Source organism: Macaca fascicularis, chromosome 8, assembly GCF_037993035.2.
Source record: "Macaca fascicularis isolate 582-1 chromosome 8, T2T-MFA8v1.1".
In the NCBI taxonomy this organism is placed as follows: domain Eukaryota; kingdom Metazoa; phylum Chordata; class Mammalia; order Primates; family Cercopithecidae; genus Macaca; species Macaca fascicularis.
In genome coordinates, this window is record NC_088382.1 from 70,805,217 (window position 1) to 70,820,702 (window position 15,486).

The 15,486-nt window shown below is 41.1% G+C and overlaps 1 protein-coding gene across 13 annotated transcripts in view; it reads left to right on the forward strand.

The window, feature by feature from the left end:
- Positions 1–13,078, forward strand: part of CHD7 (chromodomain helicase DNA binding protein 7) — a 188,502-nt gene extending 175,424 nt beyond the window's left edge. For 10 of the 13 annotated variants that reach the window (XM_045398308.3, XM_073998839.1, XM_045398306.3 and 7 more), the window contains 7 exons: positions 396–556; positions 1,997–2,224; positions 2,467–2,910; positions 6,950–7,171; positions 8,253–8,393; positions 8,629–8,733; positions 11,110–13,078. In XM_045398308.3, coding sequence (XP_045254243.1) covers positions 396–556; positions 1,997–2,224; positions 2,467–2,910; positions 6,950–7,171; positions 8,253–8,393; positions 8,629–8,733; positions 11,110–12,030 — 2,222 coding nt within the window. In that variant the 3' untranslated portion in view covers positions 12,031–13,078. The remainder of the gene's footprint in view (positions 1–395; positions 557–1,996; positions 2,225–2,466; positions 2,911–6,949; positions 7,172–8,252; positions 8,394–8,628; positions 8,734–11,109) is intronic. The other 3 variants (XM_045398314.3, XM_045398313.3, XM_073998838.1) reach the window with 3 other exon arrangements.
- Positions 13,079–15,486: the final 2,408 nt, after the last annotated feature.

Genomic DNA, 15,486 nt, shown 5'->3' on the forward strand with positions numbered 1-15,486 from the left:
CCCAAAGTAAAAATGAAGCACATACTGTGCTGTAGCTGGAACCTTCAACTTTTGCCAGAAGGTCAGCCCTTTTTTCTGTGAGGAAGAAAATAGGCTCTTGAGTCAATGACTTGGTTGGCTGTCATCCTCCTGTAAGGTTTACTTGCACAGTGCTAGGTGGCTAGTGACTAACCTCTCTCAGCCTCTTGTCATCATCTGCAAGATGGAAATAACACCATCTATGTGAAATGGCTGTTACAAGCTTTAGACAACAATGCCTAATACCATTCTAGCCATGTAGTAGGTACTCAATAAAATGGAGTTGATTAGTATTCACATTTTTAATCGTGTCCTTTCTAAACTTCAGTTTCCCTGATACTGTGGTTGTGAGTAATGCACATTAACTCATTTCTCAGCAGGAGCTGTCTCTAGAGGGAAGAATTTTGATGAAGAAAGCAATGCTTCCATGAGCACTGCTAGAGATGAAACCCGAGATGGATTCTACATGGAGGACGGAGATCCTTCAGTAGCTCAGCTCCTTCATGAAAGAACATTTGCCTTCTCATTTTGGCCTAAGGTTGGCAGGTTTATGTTGCTGTTGTTGTTTGGCTGACCAAAAGGGATTAGGGTAGAGGAAATCTTCCTAACTTGATTTTTCAAATAATTTTAAGGTAAACTTTTGACACAGTATATGAAGACTATAGATTTTTCTTACGCTTTTAAAGAATGATCTGAAAAAGCCCAAAGAAAAAAATTGTAGAACACTTTTCTAATAGGATGAGAAATGTGATGTGAAAGAAAGATAATAAGAAATAGAAGTGTTTATATAGATGGATCTTTGGCTCCATGTGGCTTTTAGGTTACTTACCCCTGTTGTCTAGTATAATCTGTGGATTATTACTGTGTTTTAAAAATTTTTTATGTGAAATAAAGCCTTCAGATTTAAGACAACTTTATATTTTTGGAAACCTACCAGCTTCTTGACTTGGGAGAGGGTATACTGTTGACCCATTTGCTCTTAACACATTATGAGATAATTCCAAATGTAGTTATCTGTAACCAAAAGCAAAATGGAAATTACTTTTTTGGCTAAATAGTATAATTTTATAATAATTCCCCGTATAATTTAGGTCTATCATCCTAATCACCATAACAGGGCTGTCTGGTTTAAAACAACACAAAAAATGAGCTTCAGTCAGCCTACCCTCAGGCTGGTCTTTCCCAGTATTATTGTTGTTTAAGAAACAAGGTGAAAATTTTGACCAAAGAATGTACTGTCAAAGATATTTTCTTTCCTCTGTCTGTCCCTTTAGTTCCCCTGTTATGCTAACCTCCTTTATTGAGTGTAGGAGGGAGTTTCCCAGATCAGTCAAAGGTTATAGTAGCAGGCACTTTTAATCTAGGGAAACTCAGTCTAAAGCTGTAATTAGAAATTTTTAGTGTACACGCTTCAATGAAATTTGAAGTGATAATAGGTAGGGAATGCAAATTGACATTCATTAGGTGTTCCTAGGTTGGTGCCCATTTCATAATGCTGAACTTTATTAATAGTGACGCTAATGATGTCCCACTTCCTGGGACTGCAATCCAGCCTGTAGATCTGAAGGGCCTGGGCAGCAAGATGCTAATGCAGGGTTTCCATTGTCATCCACTGACGTCCACCAGCAGAGGTCTGTGGAGCTTGTATAAGAGTTACTTTTTAAATATGAAGATATTTTGAAGGTGGTGATTATTTAGTACATTTTTCTGTTTTACGAAGTTCAGTGTTTGTAATTTAAAAATAGCATGTTTTCTGTGTTGAAGCCACCTAGGACCTTCTGCCAGATCAATGCCATTATAGGAGATTTTGTTTATTTACTTTCTTACTTGGTTTCTTGCCTTTTGTTTTCTTTTACTCTTTGTCCTCCAGTTGACTTTTAAACATTTTATGCTCTTTTGCATCTTGATGGATGTATTTATCTAGTAATTTTAACCAGGGCTTTGTTAAAATTTCTTGTGACTTTTCTTCTCCCTCCAGGATAGAGTAATGATAAACCGATTAGACAACATCTGTGAAGCAGTGTTGAAAAGCAAATGGCCAGTAAATAGGCGCCAGATGTTTGATTTCCAAGGCCTCATCCCAGGTTACACACCCACCACAGTGGACAGCCCCTTGCAGAAGAGGAGCTTTGCTGAGCTCTCCATGGTCGGCCAAGCCAGCATTAGTGGGAGTGAGGACCTCACTACTTCTCCTCAGTTATCAAAAGTAAGTTAGAATGGCTTGTTTCTGCAGCTTAAAAGGGAGCCCTCTAAGCCTTAACTGAGTTTGGGAGCTTATATTTCACTGGTCCTGCTTAGAAATAAGATAGCTGCTGTTTCCTCAGCTCTGTGCACCAGTCGTGAATGCTTAATTCCTTAACCTTCTTGTTCCTTATTTCTAAAACCAGCCCATATAGCCGATACAATTCTGGCTCACTGCAACCCTACTCTGTTGGAATTTTTCAATAGGAAGATGCCCTCAACCTCTCTGTCCCTCGCCAGCGGAGGAGGAGGAGGAGAAAAATCGAAATTGAGGCCGAAAGAGCTGCCAAGAGGCGAAATCTCATGGAGATGGTTGCCCAGCTTCGAGAGTCTCAGGTGGTCTCAGAAAATGGACAAGAAAAAGTTGTAGATTTATCGAAGGCCTCAAGAGAGGCAACAAGCTCTACCTCAAATTTTTCATCTCTTTCTTCAAAGTTTATCTTGCCTAATGTCTCGACACCAGTGTCTGATGCCTTTAAGACTCAAATGGAACTGCTCCAAGCAGGCCTTTCGCGCACACCCACAAGGCATCTCCTTAATGGCTCCCTAGTGGATGGAGAGCCTCCCATGAAGAGGAGGCGGGGAAGGAGGAAAAATGTGGAGGGCCTTGATCTGCTTTTCATGAGCCACAAACGGACGTCATTGAGTGCAGTAAGTCGGGGAGCTTGCCTGCATGGCGATTGCACATGTTGACAACTGAGGGTCCCGCGATGCTCACGCTGCTGGGCTGTGTTTCTCTCAGCAGCATGGTATGAAAGCCAGCTTCCTCCACTAAAGAAATAGTTTTACAGTGAACAGTCATGATTCTGATCATTGATACAGATCACTTGGCCTGAACGAACTGTAGCTTGAGGATGTATTCTTCCCAAGTTCTGATGTGTTGATTGCTCTCAGAAGAACAGCCCAACCCAGAAACATGTTCTTCTGAGCCTAGAATTGTTATCTCTGAATTCTCGAGGTGAAACAAGTTTCTGCTCTTAAAGCTATTGATATGTTTTAGGCCTGGCATTTATTAGAATTAGTATAAATGTTTCGTTTTGGACCTAAGATTTGTGTTAACATAAAAAGCTAGTGACGGCAAATTCTCCTACCTCCGTAAGTATTTTAAAAATCTGAGCTGCATCTTTACTAGAATAGGTTTGAATAGAACGTATGAACCAATGGATTTTGACTTTCCCTTTCTCAATTCAGAGGAAATAAATGAATGCAGTATAATCAAAATGATTTTCTTTCTTAATCTGCTTCAACTACATCTCACCCAAAAATGTGGTGCCTGACTCACTGATGACCAGAATTTTATCCCAAAGAGCACAGTTACATGCGTTTTTTTAAAAAATGGTTTAGCACTATATATCTTGAACCTATTGACTAGAAGCCCCAGTCACCATAGTGGCTGGAGCTCCTTGTCTGTGTTGTGAAGAGTGGGTGCTCTGGGAAGCCTTCCAGGTACTGGGCCATCCTGGGCCCTTCCTCAAGCAGTGGGACATAGCTTGGGAAATACTGAAATTTGAGATTGAGGGAAGACAGTTGTCTGTTGCAGCATGTTTTTTCTTACTCCATCCCTATTATTATTTGCCCATTTTCTATTTCTTGAACCCAGAGAAAGCTTAATAAGAAGGCAGGATAAGACATGGTTGAGTTGAAGTTCAGAAACGAAAAATAACATTCACTGAAATTTGTTTGCCCTCTGGTGGAGTCTAATTAAAACAGAAGCATTCAGAGTAAATTTTCAAAATTGGACCGGGCACGGTGGCTCACGCCTGTAATCCCAGCACTCTGGGAGGCCGAGGCAGGTAGATCATTTGAGGTCAGGAGTTCAAGACCAGCCTGGCAAAAATGGCAAAACCTTGCCTCTACTCAAATTATAAAAATTAGCCTGGCCTGGTGGCATGTGCCTGTGATCCCAGCTACTCAGGATGCTGAGGCAGGAGAATTGCTTGAACCCGGGAGGTGGAGGTTGCAGTGAGCCACAATCGCGCCACTGTACTCCAGCCTGGGCGACAGAACAAGACTGCGTTTCAAAAAAATAAAAAAAATTTTTTTTCAAAATTGATTACCAATGCACCAGTCATCATAATGGTCACATTTGTTGATGGTATGATTGTTTTCGGAATCCTGTAAAAGTATACTTTGTAATGGACTAGCTGTGACTTATATGTTTTCCGTAAGTTAAAACACCATTTCTAGGGGTATGGCCCTGAAACAGAGTTGTAGCACTAGTCATTAGCCTTTCTGTTTGAAACTACTTCTTTGATAGATTTTGTTGACTGATAAATTCTTTCTCCATAAACTTTAACAAATTAGGAAGTTTCTGCAGCTGACACTTCTTTTTGTTTATTATCATGTTCAATATTTGTAGGGTTTTTTGTGTTTTGAAACAGGGTTTGTTTTTGAGACAGGGTCTCACTCTGTCACCCGGGCTGGAGCACAGTGGCACAATCTTGGCTCACTGCAGCCTTCACCTCCCGGGCTCAAGTGATTCTCCCACCTCAGCCTCCCGAGTAGATGGAACTATAGGCGTGTGTTACCATACTCGGCTAATTGTTTTGTATTTTTGGTGGGGACAGGGTTTCACCATGTTGCCCAGGCTGGTCTCGAACTTCTGGGCTCAAGTAATCCACCCACCTCAGCCGCCTGAAGTACTGGGATTACAGGCAATTATGTTCAATATTTGGATCATGACACAGCTTTATCTCTGGACCAGGTGTTAGGAATTAGTAATGCAACCCAGGTGCTTTCTTCTACACACCCTATTTTAAATGTGAGACTGATTTTATTCATTTCACTATTTTAAGTCTTTAAGAATTTGTTGATATTTTTCTGAAGTCACATTTAGAAAGCCTGAGAAAATTCCTAATTGAAGTTAGAGAATGTGTTTTTAAAACTTTTTTTTTTTTAACTGTCACATTTTGAAATGTAGGGATTCCTCATTTGGTGTTGTCGGGGGTGATGTGCATGCACATAAAATACAAGGAAAGCACTGATCGATCTGTAAATAAACCGAGTAGGAAAGAGATGTAAAGGCCAGCAGTGTTACCTGGATGAAAGAGGACAGATCCTAGAATTTAGTATTTTGTCAGCACTCTTAACTGTGCTGCCATGAAAAAGAATGCATTCAGCAACAGTGGACAAGCTGGCACTATTCCCTGTGCCGGCACTGAGAGTCAAAAAACACAGTCCTGACAAGTGCTTGCACTAGAGAATGCAGTGTTTAGGAAGGGGTAACAGATAAATAATAATGTGTCCTGGTTGTGCACGTGTGCCATGACCAAGACATGTCTAGGGTACTTTATGAGCCCAAAGGAAGCCTGGGAGTAGAGGGAAGAGGATATGGGGAGAAACAGATGAAGAAGTTTCCCTATGGATGGCTGTACTTCAGTTAAGTTTTGAAGATCATGCAGGAGTTGGTCATTTTAAAAGGGTTGGCAGAGAACATGTGTAAGAGTAGAGAGTCTCTTGGGTCTGACGAACTGAGGAATTTGCTGAGGAAGTGAGCTTCAGCAGAGATGAGCTTGGAGAGAAAGCAGGATGCAAATCATGGAGGGCTTTGATGCCATTCGGAAGAACTTGGATTTTGTCCTGGAGGTAATAGGAATGCAGTTATTGAAAAAAATAGGAGAGTGATGTGACATAATTTTTTGAACTGGGAAAAGCTGCATTTTAGAAAACTGACTCTAGCATTGTGGTGTGGAGGTTGGATTGAAGACAGGTGGGGTTAGAATCAGGGAGACCATTTAGGAATATTGCAATAACCTGGGTGGGAAGTGACGCAGGCCTGGACCATGGTAGAGCTGTGGGGAAGGAGAAATGGGTGTCTGGAGGTTGAAATAACTGTAGACTTCAGTTAGTGTTGTTTTTTCCAATGTTGCCACACATACCTGAGACAGAATGTCCCACTACCAGCAAAATTATATTATGCACAGATTGCCAATAAGTTGCATATAAACTGGCTTTTAGAAATTCCTTTAGTATAAATTATCTTCAATTTATTTTGTTAATTAATTAATATCTAAACATTATTAAATAATATCTTTAATTTATTTTGATAAATTAAATTTATCTTTAATTTAATTTGGGGATCTCCAAGAGAGCTTGAGAGGCCGCCCTTCATGCATATCAGCTCAGACTATACTCCCCATATTGTATTCCCAGTGGCTGGCTTAGGGTTTCAAAGCATGGAACCTTAGTGGACTATACATTTTTTACCTTCTTACTATTCTACAGTGTGAAGAATGATATAAAAGTTTCGTCTTCTAACTTTTTTTTTTTTTTTTTTTTTTTGAGAAAAAGTCTCACTCTATCGCCTAGGCTGGGGTGCAGTGGCGCAATCTCTGCTCACTGCAACCTCTGCCTCCTGAGTTCAAGTGATTCTCCTGCCCCAGCCTCCCAGGTAACTGGGATTACAGGCAAGCACCACCATGCCTGGCTATTTTTTGTATTTTTTATAACTCCTGACCTCAGGTGATCCATCCACCTCAGTCTCCCAGAGTGCTGGGATTACAAGCGTGAGCCACTGCACCCAGCCTCTTTTTCTGACTTTTAATAGCTGTTCCCAAACTGACATTGTTTCTAGTAACTATTTTCCCTTTTTGATCAAAGATCCATTCTAGGATAGCATTTTCTTGAAATAGGACATTGTCAGAGGCTCTCTCTTTGTGTGAGAATTCATACCATTGTGAACTTTCTGCAGGAGGATGCTGAGGTGACCAAAGCTTTTGAAGAAGATATAGAGACCCCACCAACAAGAAACATTCCTTCTCCCGGACAGCTGGACCCAGACACACGGATCCCTGTTATCAATCTCGAAGATGGGACAAGGCTGGTGGGGGAAGATGCTCCTAAAAATAAGGATTTAGTTGAATGGCTGAAGCTGCACCCTACTTACACTGTTGATATGCCAAGTTATGTACCAGTGAGTATTGCAGAGTTTAGAGTTGGAAGGAATATTGCAGGCCGGTCCACTTCATTCCCTTACAACATAGAAATCCCTGAAAGCTGGTCCCTCTGCCTTTTCCTTGAATGTTTCCTGGTCTCAAACATTTCCCAGGTCTTTGTTGTTGAATCTTCTTCATTTCAGATACTAGCTTTAGGTCTGTCTTACTGAAGGCAGCCTTATGGTTATTTGAAGATGTGCATTATGCATTTCCTTACTGTTTGCTTCTCCCGTCAAACTCATGTGACTTCTTCAGTTATTCTTTCCATGGCATTGTTTCCAGGCGGTCTTAGTATTGGGGTAACACTCTTGAATGCACTTTCTCTAGTCTCCAGACAAGGCTTCGCCATCCCAGAGTGCTATGAAGCCATTACTTCCAGAGATTTGACCAGTTAGTGCAGCCCAAGATTGTATTAGCTGCTTTTACGGCAACTAACGCTGGTGCCTTATATTAAACATTAGACAGTTCATATCTCCAAATGGTTTGTCACACAAACTGTTTGCTGGCTAGCAATGCAAGTCTTTTGCTTTCCAAATTTATGTGATTGATTTTTAAAAACTTAAATGTGGGGTTTTACATTTTATTTTGTTGTGTTATTTTGTTTGTTCAGCCTAGTGTTCTTGCCACTCAGAATGTACCCCTACCCCCTCACAAGATCTGTCTATTTGTTGGTTAGTTCCCATTACAGACAGTCTCATGTTGTTGATGGGGTATCATCTCTTGTGTTCATTCAAGCCACTAACTAGAAATTAGTAAAAGTACTATAGAAAGCCTCCTTTAAAAATATCACAACTTGGTTAAACATTTAAAGAAAAACTTTAAGTGAGCTTATTGATAGACAAAAGGAAAAGCCAGCACTTACATGTTCCTTAATGGACAGGGGTAAAGAAGGAGTTTTTTCTTTCAAAGAGAAGAATATGGTTTCTAATATTAATAATTAAAATGATTCTTGAAACTTCCATAATAATTGAAGATGATCTGACAGTTTTCTTTGGCATTTATATAGAGAAGACTAAGTACTAAATACCAGTTTTACTAAATATGTTTTTTCTTTTGCAGAAGAATGCAGATGTGCTATTTTCCTCATTTCAGAAACCGAAACAGAAACGACATAGATGTCGAAACCCTAATAAATTGGATATAAACACTTTGACGGGAGAAGAAAGGGTGCCTGTTGTCAATAAACGAAATGGGAAGAAGGTAAACGCTGGGAAAGGGAACTGATCACTATGTGATTTCTTAGCCCAGAAAGAAGTGTTTTATCCTGCCCTCTTCTGTAAGGGAAAAGAATCCTGTCTGCCAGATTGCATATGTATATGTGTGTGTGTGTGTGTGTGTGTGTGTGTGTGTGTATTATAGAAGGAGTAGGGAGTAGATTAACAGAGAGGAGAGGGAAGACTGTGTTTTTAATCATTTGTCAAATGCCTCTACCCAGATGGGTGGAGCTATGGCGCCTCCGATGAAGGATCTACCCAGGTGGCTAGAAGAAAATCCTGAATTTGCAGTTGCTCCAGACTGGACTGATATAGTTAAGCAATCTGTAAGTACAAACTGCATTTCTGTCAAGAAAGGTAGCTATACAAAACTGTTTTCCCGAGTCTGTCTTGTTTTCTGTTGGGCATTAATTATTCAGTTGTAACTTAGCTTAAAAGAATTGACATAATACATCATTTTCATACATCATTTCATACATCATTAATATATCATTTCTTACATCAATACATCATTAATCCAAAGTGAATTCATTTGTCAGCTCCAATTTAAAAGGTTTGTATGGAAACATACATTCACAGTCTTGGAGGTAGACTTCTCCAAGGGGAACTGCCCCAGGTAAGTCTACTTAACAGCTCACCTGTGGAATGGGATGTATGGTGGTTGAGATCATTAAGATTAACTGTGATTTCTGATTTAAGAAAAACAACAAAAAAATACAACAGTTCTACCTAAAAGGTTTTGTTATTACTAGCTTTTTAAAAGTTCATTCATGACATGCTGATTATTTGTTTTAATTATACATTAAAACTGACTTTTCTTTCAGTGTAACGTTCTGTCAGTCTTAACACACGTGTGAGTTTGTGAACTGACACCTTAGTCAGAATAGGGTTCCATCCCCCTACCCCCTCAAGTTCCCTCATACTGTCCTTTCCCCTACCCCCAGCCCCTGGCTGCCACTGACCTGTTCTCCATCCCTGTCTTTTTGAGAATGTCATAAAATGTAAGCATGAAGGACATAAGTTTGGAAGAACTGAGCAATTTCTTTTGCTCATCATATGGAAGGTCATCGATGGTCACGTGTCACAGTTCACTCCTTTCTGTTGCCGAGTAGCTCTCTCCATTGCATAGATGTGACACTGCACGGCTTAGCCCTCACACGCTGAAGGACATCTGGGTTATTTCCTGATTTTTGAAACTATGACTAGAGCTGCTATAAGCAATTGTGTACAGGTTTTGGTGTGAACATAAGTTTTCATTTTTCTAGGGTAGATAATAAAATATAATTACATTTTCCATATTTCAAAAATACTTTTTCTCTTACACATATTTGAAATATCCAAAATAACACATTATAGAGGGGATAAAACATCCTGGGTTTATATTATGTTATACTATTTCATAAATTTTCTCCCATACAATATCTTTTTTGTTTGTTTGTTTTTTGAGGCAAGGTCTTTGTCACCCAGACTGGAGTGCAGTGGCAAAATCACAGCTCACTACAGCCTCAACCTCCCAGGCTCAAGCAATCCTCCACCTCAGCCTCCCAAGCAGCTGGGACTACAAGCACACATCACCAAGCTTGGCTAGTTTTTGTATTTTTTGTAGAGAAGGCATTTTGCCACATTGCCCAGGCTGGTCTCGAACTCACCTCAAGCAGTCTGTCTGCCATGACCTCCCAAAGTGCTCAGATTACAGGTGTGAGCCACTGCCCAGCCAAAAAATTTTTTTAATTGACAGATATTTAATTGACAAAAATTAACTGATGAATCAAATATATATTCAAGGTGTACAGCATGGTGTTTTTTTCTTTTAAGAGACAGTGTCTTGCTCTGTCACCCAGGCTGGAGTGCAATGGTGTAATCATAGCTCACTTGGCAGCCTCAGACTCCTGGGCTCAAGCAGTCCTCCCATCTCAGCCTCCTGATTAGCCAAGTAGCTGAGATGACAAGCATATGCCACCACATCTGGATAATTTTTTTTAATTTCATAGAGATAGGGTCTTGCTATGTGCCCCAGGCTGGTCTCAGACTCCTGGGCTCAAGAAATCCTCTCTAATCTTGGCCTCCCAAAGTGTCGGGATTACAAGCATGAGCCACGGCACCTGGCTTCAAGTGATGATTTGATATAATTATACATTATGTACTTTCCTTTATAAAAATGTGTTATGGGTACATAGTAGGTGTATATATAGGGTACATGAGATATTTTTGTACAAGCACACAGTGCATAATAATCACTTTGGGTAGATGAGGTATGCCTCACCTCAAGCATTTACCCTTTGTATTACAAACAATGCGATTATACTCTTTTAGTTATTTTAAAACATACAATAAATTATTGTTGACTATGTAGTCACCCTGTTGTTACCGAAAACTAGATCTTACTCATCCTGTCTAACTTTATTTTTGTACCCCATCATGTACTTCCTGATGTATGATTTCTTGAGTTAGTTATGGATGCAGCTAACTTGACATTTATCTCACTGATGAGTAGCCTTGAGCAATTTTTCTGCAGTTCAGCAAGCTAACATAATAATAAAAACAAGTTTTGCTGTCATTAAGTTTTATCATTGAGCTGTTAGAAGGGAAGAACTACTTAGGTCTTTCTATTTGGAATGGCAGGTTCACCACAGAGGCTCACATTGAGATCAAGTTGTCTTCGGCGGCCTTTATAGCCATTGTTTGCCTCCCCTCTCCTCCAGGGTTTTGTTCCCGAGTCGATGTTTGACCGCCTTCTCACTGGGCCTGTGGTGCGGGGAGAGGGAGCGAGCAGAAGAGGAAGAAGGCCCAAAAGTGAGATCGCCAGAGCAGCCGCGGCCGCTGCTGCTGTGGCCTCCACGTCAGGGATCAACCCTTTGCTGGTGAACAGCCTGTTTGCTGGAATGGACCTGACGAGCCTTCAGAATCTCCAGAATCTCCAGTCGCTCCAGCTGGCAGGCCTCATGGGCTTCCCTCCAGGACTGGCAACAGCTGCCACCGCCGGAGGCGATGCGAAGAACCCTGCTGCTGTGCTGCCCCTGATGCTGCCAGGAATGGCGGGCCTGCCCAACGTGTTTGGCTTGGGCGGGCTGTTGAATAACCCTCTGTCAGCTGCTACTGGAAACACCACTACTGCTTCTAGTCAAGGAGAACCGGAAGACAGCACTTCAAAAGGAGAGGAGAAAGGAAATGAGAATGAAGACGAGAACAAAGACTCTGAGAAAAGCACAGATGCTGTTTCGGCTGCTGACTCTGCGAATGGATCTGTTGGTGCTGCTACTGCCCCGGCCGGATTGCCCTCAAACCCACTAGCCTTCAACCCTTTCCTCCTGTCCACCATGGCCCCAGGCCTCTTCTACCCATCCATGTTTCTACCTCCAGGACTGGGGGGATTGACGCTGCCTGGGTTCCCAGCATTGGCAGGACTTCAGAATGCCGTGGGCTCGAGCGAAGAAAAGGCTGCTGCTGACAAGGCCGAGGGAGGACCCTTTAAAGATGGAGAGACCCTTGAAGGCAGCGATGCCGAGGAGAGCCTGGATAAGACTGCAGAGTCCTCCCTCTTAGAAGACGAAATAGCACAGGGTGAAGAGCTAGACTCACTTGATGGAGGGGACGAAATAGAAAACAATGAAAATGATGAATAACCAGTACCAGTTCCAGTTCAAGTGTTTAAAACTTTTGACAAGTGGTAGTCCTACTGTTTACACTCACAGTTAATGTTCATACCTAGTTTTATAAGCTGTTCTGTAACATAGTGTAGCAAAAAAAAAAAAAAGTTCAAGTCATGTTATACAGGTGTGTCAAAAGGTATCTTGGTCATTAAGTATTGTGCAGTGCATTATTTATTATCCCTAGGAGAGATGAAATTTGAGAGGTGATCATGTCTTTTTAAGGAAACTTACATAATGCTCTGCTTTTTTTTTTCTCTTGGTACCATTGGTATTATAATAAAGAGCAATTTGTAACTGAGTGGCACTAATGGAAGAAGGTGCTGCTCAAAGGAAGTATGAAGTTATATATTTAATTTTTTAATTTTAATTTTTAATTTTTTTGCTGTGAAGGTCAAGCTGAAATTTACCATACATATCATCCTTGCTCATTTGTTTCCCTTTTTGACTGTATGGGGTTCCCACACTCGCGCATCCACACACATCCACCCACTCTGACAATCTCCACGCTAGTGTGAACGCCTCTGTCCCGAGGCGCAGCAATAATAAGGCAGCTGTTGAATGTGAAGGGTCCCTTTGGAAAACTCACCTACTGGGAGGGTTCTTGCCAGACAGAACTACAGTTCCATTGTCTTGTGGTCTTGTAATGCACTGGTAAAAACAAAATAAATAGATGAATAAATAAAGAGTGAGAGAAGAGAGAATCAGGTACCTTTTTTAAATTAAAGGACTTTGTTACTTTAGCCACAAAGCTAAAACAGCATTACCTCAGCTCTAAACTAGCCTTGAAGTTTACAGACATGACTTTGTAAATGTATTGTTTTTCTTTGTTGTGATGTCCTTTTATTTTTTTCTTGGAAAACTGCTATCATGTAAGATAAAATGTAAATTGCTGCCAACTGTAGTAATGATGCTTTTAATAAAAGTGACCCATGATATGCAGAGATGTAATTATAGAATGTAGTATATAGGGAAACTGGTGTTCACTCTATTTTTTGTATTCGCAATAGATGCAAATACAGCATTCTGGCTTTTGTAGTTTCTTGATATATCCTCTTATACTAGATTAGCTTTTAGTAATACACTAAACTGTCTCCAAGACTAGACAGGAAAGAAAACCTTGAATTACTCTCACATAATTCCACTCCAGATATCTCAACAGAAATGCATACAAAAAGCTCCTATTACTCCCTCAAAAGGGCATCTGAGACTGAGAATACTTAGAAATGTGTGCAGCGTGTGATAATGTGGTACACTGAAGAACAAAAGGGCAAAAGAAAAATGAGGCTTTAATAGGCACAATATCTAGGTCATTTATCCTTGGTTAATGGGTAGAAAAACACAATGCAGTAGTGTCAGCAAGGGACACAAAGGCACTCTGGTGTCCTGCAGACCAGCGCTCGATGCCAGGAACCAGTGTGTGGAAAAACCCATGTGGAATTGAAACAGACCGACTTAAGCACGCACGCGCGCACGCACGGTCTCAGGAGCTACTGATTTGTGGACCCCTTTTCGACCTTTGATATTTAAAGTAAAATATAATTTGAGATCTACTGTTTTCACCTTTTTATGTCACCTGAACCAACACAAAGCCATATTTTCATCCAGTTAAAAAGCAGAGGAAGGGATGTGGACGAGAGTGTTTTGTGTGTGTTGCCTTCCTCCACACCCTCCCCCCAGGACATCCGCACACAGTCCACCCCCAGCCAGTGTGCTGCCAGACAGGTGGTCCAAATTCCTCCCAGACAATGAGATTCAGTTCATTTATGCCCCTTAATGATTCTGGGAAAGGAACAACCTGAACCGTCCACCTTACAGATCCTGTGATGGCTTTTATTTATCATCACCGTTGTCTGCTGAAAGTGAATGGGCTGTGCACATTGGAGGAAAGTGCCTTGAAGAGAATATTTTTTGAAAGGGAATTATTCAAACACCGAAAAGTAAAACTAGATCTGCCTAAAGTATAGAGAATTTAAGTATTTAAGTAACAAAGATGTTAGCAGGGAGAATTTGCTTAATAAAATGAGTCATTAAAGGGTGTTTTTTAAAAGTTCTTTGTAGTATTGGAAATTTTCCTATGAGCCTCTGTAAATAGAGAATATAACGTGACACTGTTAGAATAAGATTTGAAGAGCATTGATGATCTTCAAAGCAAAGCCATCAGTTGCTCATGGTCAGAGGACCCCTGAGTTGATGGGGCTCACTGGCTTGTTATGTGCGCCTTCCAGCATCTGTTGACATGGCTTTAATGTCATTCACATTTTCATATTGGAAAATGCATTTTGTTCTTCCAGTGAAATTCATTCTTGGTAGTAGATCTTGAATCTACCTAAGTTAGAAGCATTTTATTTTTGTTGTTTTTAGGCGGAGTCTCACTGTCGCCCAGGCTGGAGTGCAGTGGTGTGATCTCGGCTCACTGCAGGCTCCGTCTCCTGCGTTCACGCCATTCTCCTGTCTCAGCCTCCCTAGTAGCTGGGACTACAGGCGCCTGCCACCATGCTCAGCTAATTTTTTTGTATTTTTAGTAGAGACGGGATTTCACCGTGTTAGCCAGGATGGTCTGGATCTCCTGACCCTTGTGATCCGCCCGCCTCGGCCTCCCAAAGTGCTGGAATTACAGGCATGAGTAAGAAGTATTTTCAATTCAGTGAGATACTAATGGGTGTGATGGTGTGCCTAGCGTGGAGGAAGCACTGAGCTGCCAAGGGTTCTCCTGGCATTGCTCCCTGATGGAAGTGCTGTTCTTCCCTGAGGAGGCTGAGGCCCGGGAGTTGGTATCACTGCCAGCAGTTAAGTGCAGGAGCAGGACTTGAACTCAGGCCGTCTGACTGCAGAAGCCTGTGTGTATGCTCCTAAAACACTGCACTTTTAGGTCTCTGAAAGAAAATCATGACATAAGGATGACTGAAAGTTTGCTGTTTTTCCCCCTTCATAACATCTTAAGTTTGAGGTTGGGAATTAAGAGAAAGTCTTGAATTAGAGCCTTAACTCTGGCTAAGGAAATGAATCCCACCTACCTCATTTAAATTTGGATTTATTTTGTCCCACAAATACTTCTATTTTATAAAGAAATCAAGTCTTTAAAAAGAATTTGTCCAAATAAGTTACTGAGATAGTAAATTGCTAGCCTGGTATTTGAACCCTGATTGATCTAACTCCAAAGCCCAGGCTCCTAAGCACTGTGCTAGTGTAATTAACATTCATCAGCAACATTGGGTGCTGTGTGCTAGAGGCTGTGCTGGGAATATAGAAATGAAAGCAAACAGACTAGTCCCCTGCCGTCATGCAGCTTATATCCTAGTACGAAGAGATGGATAACAGAATACAAATAAAATGTTTGCAGAGCAAGGAAGATTTAAATAAGGTGATAGGATGGCCAGGAAAGAGCTCTCTATGGAGGAGACAGCTCACACGTGAGTGATGAGCAGTAGG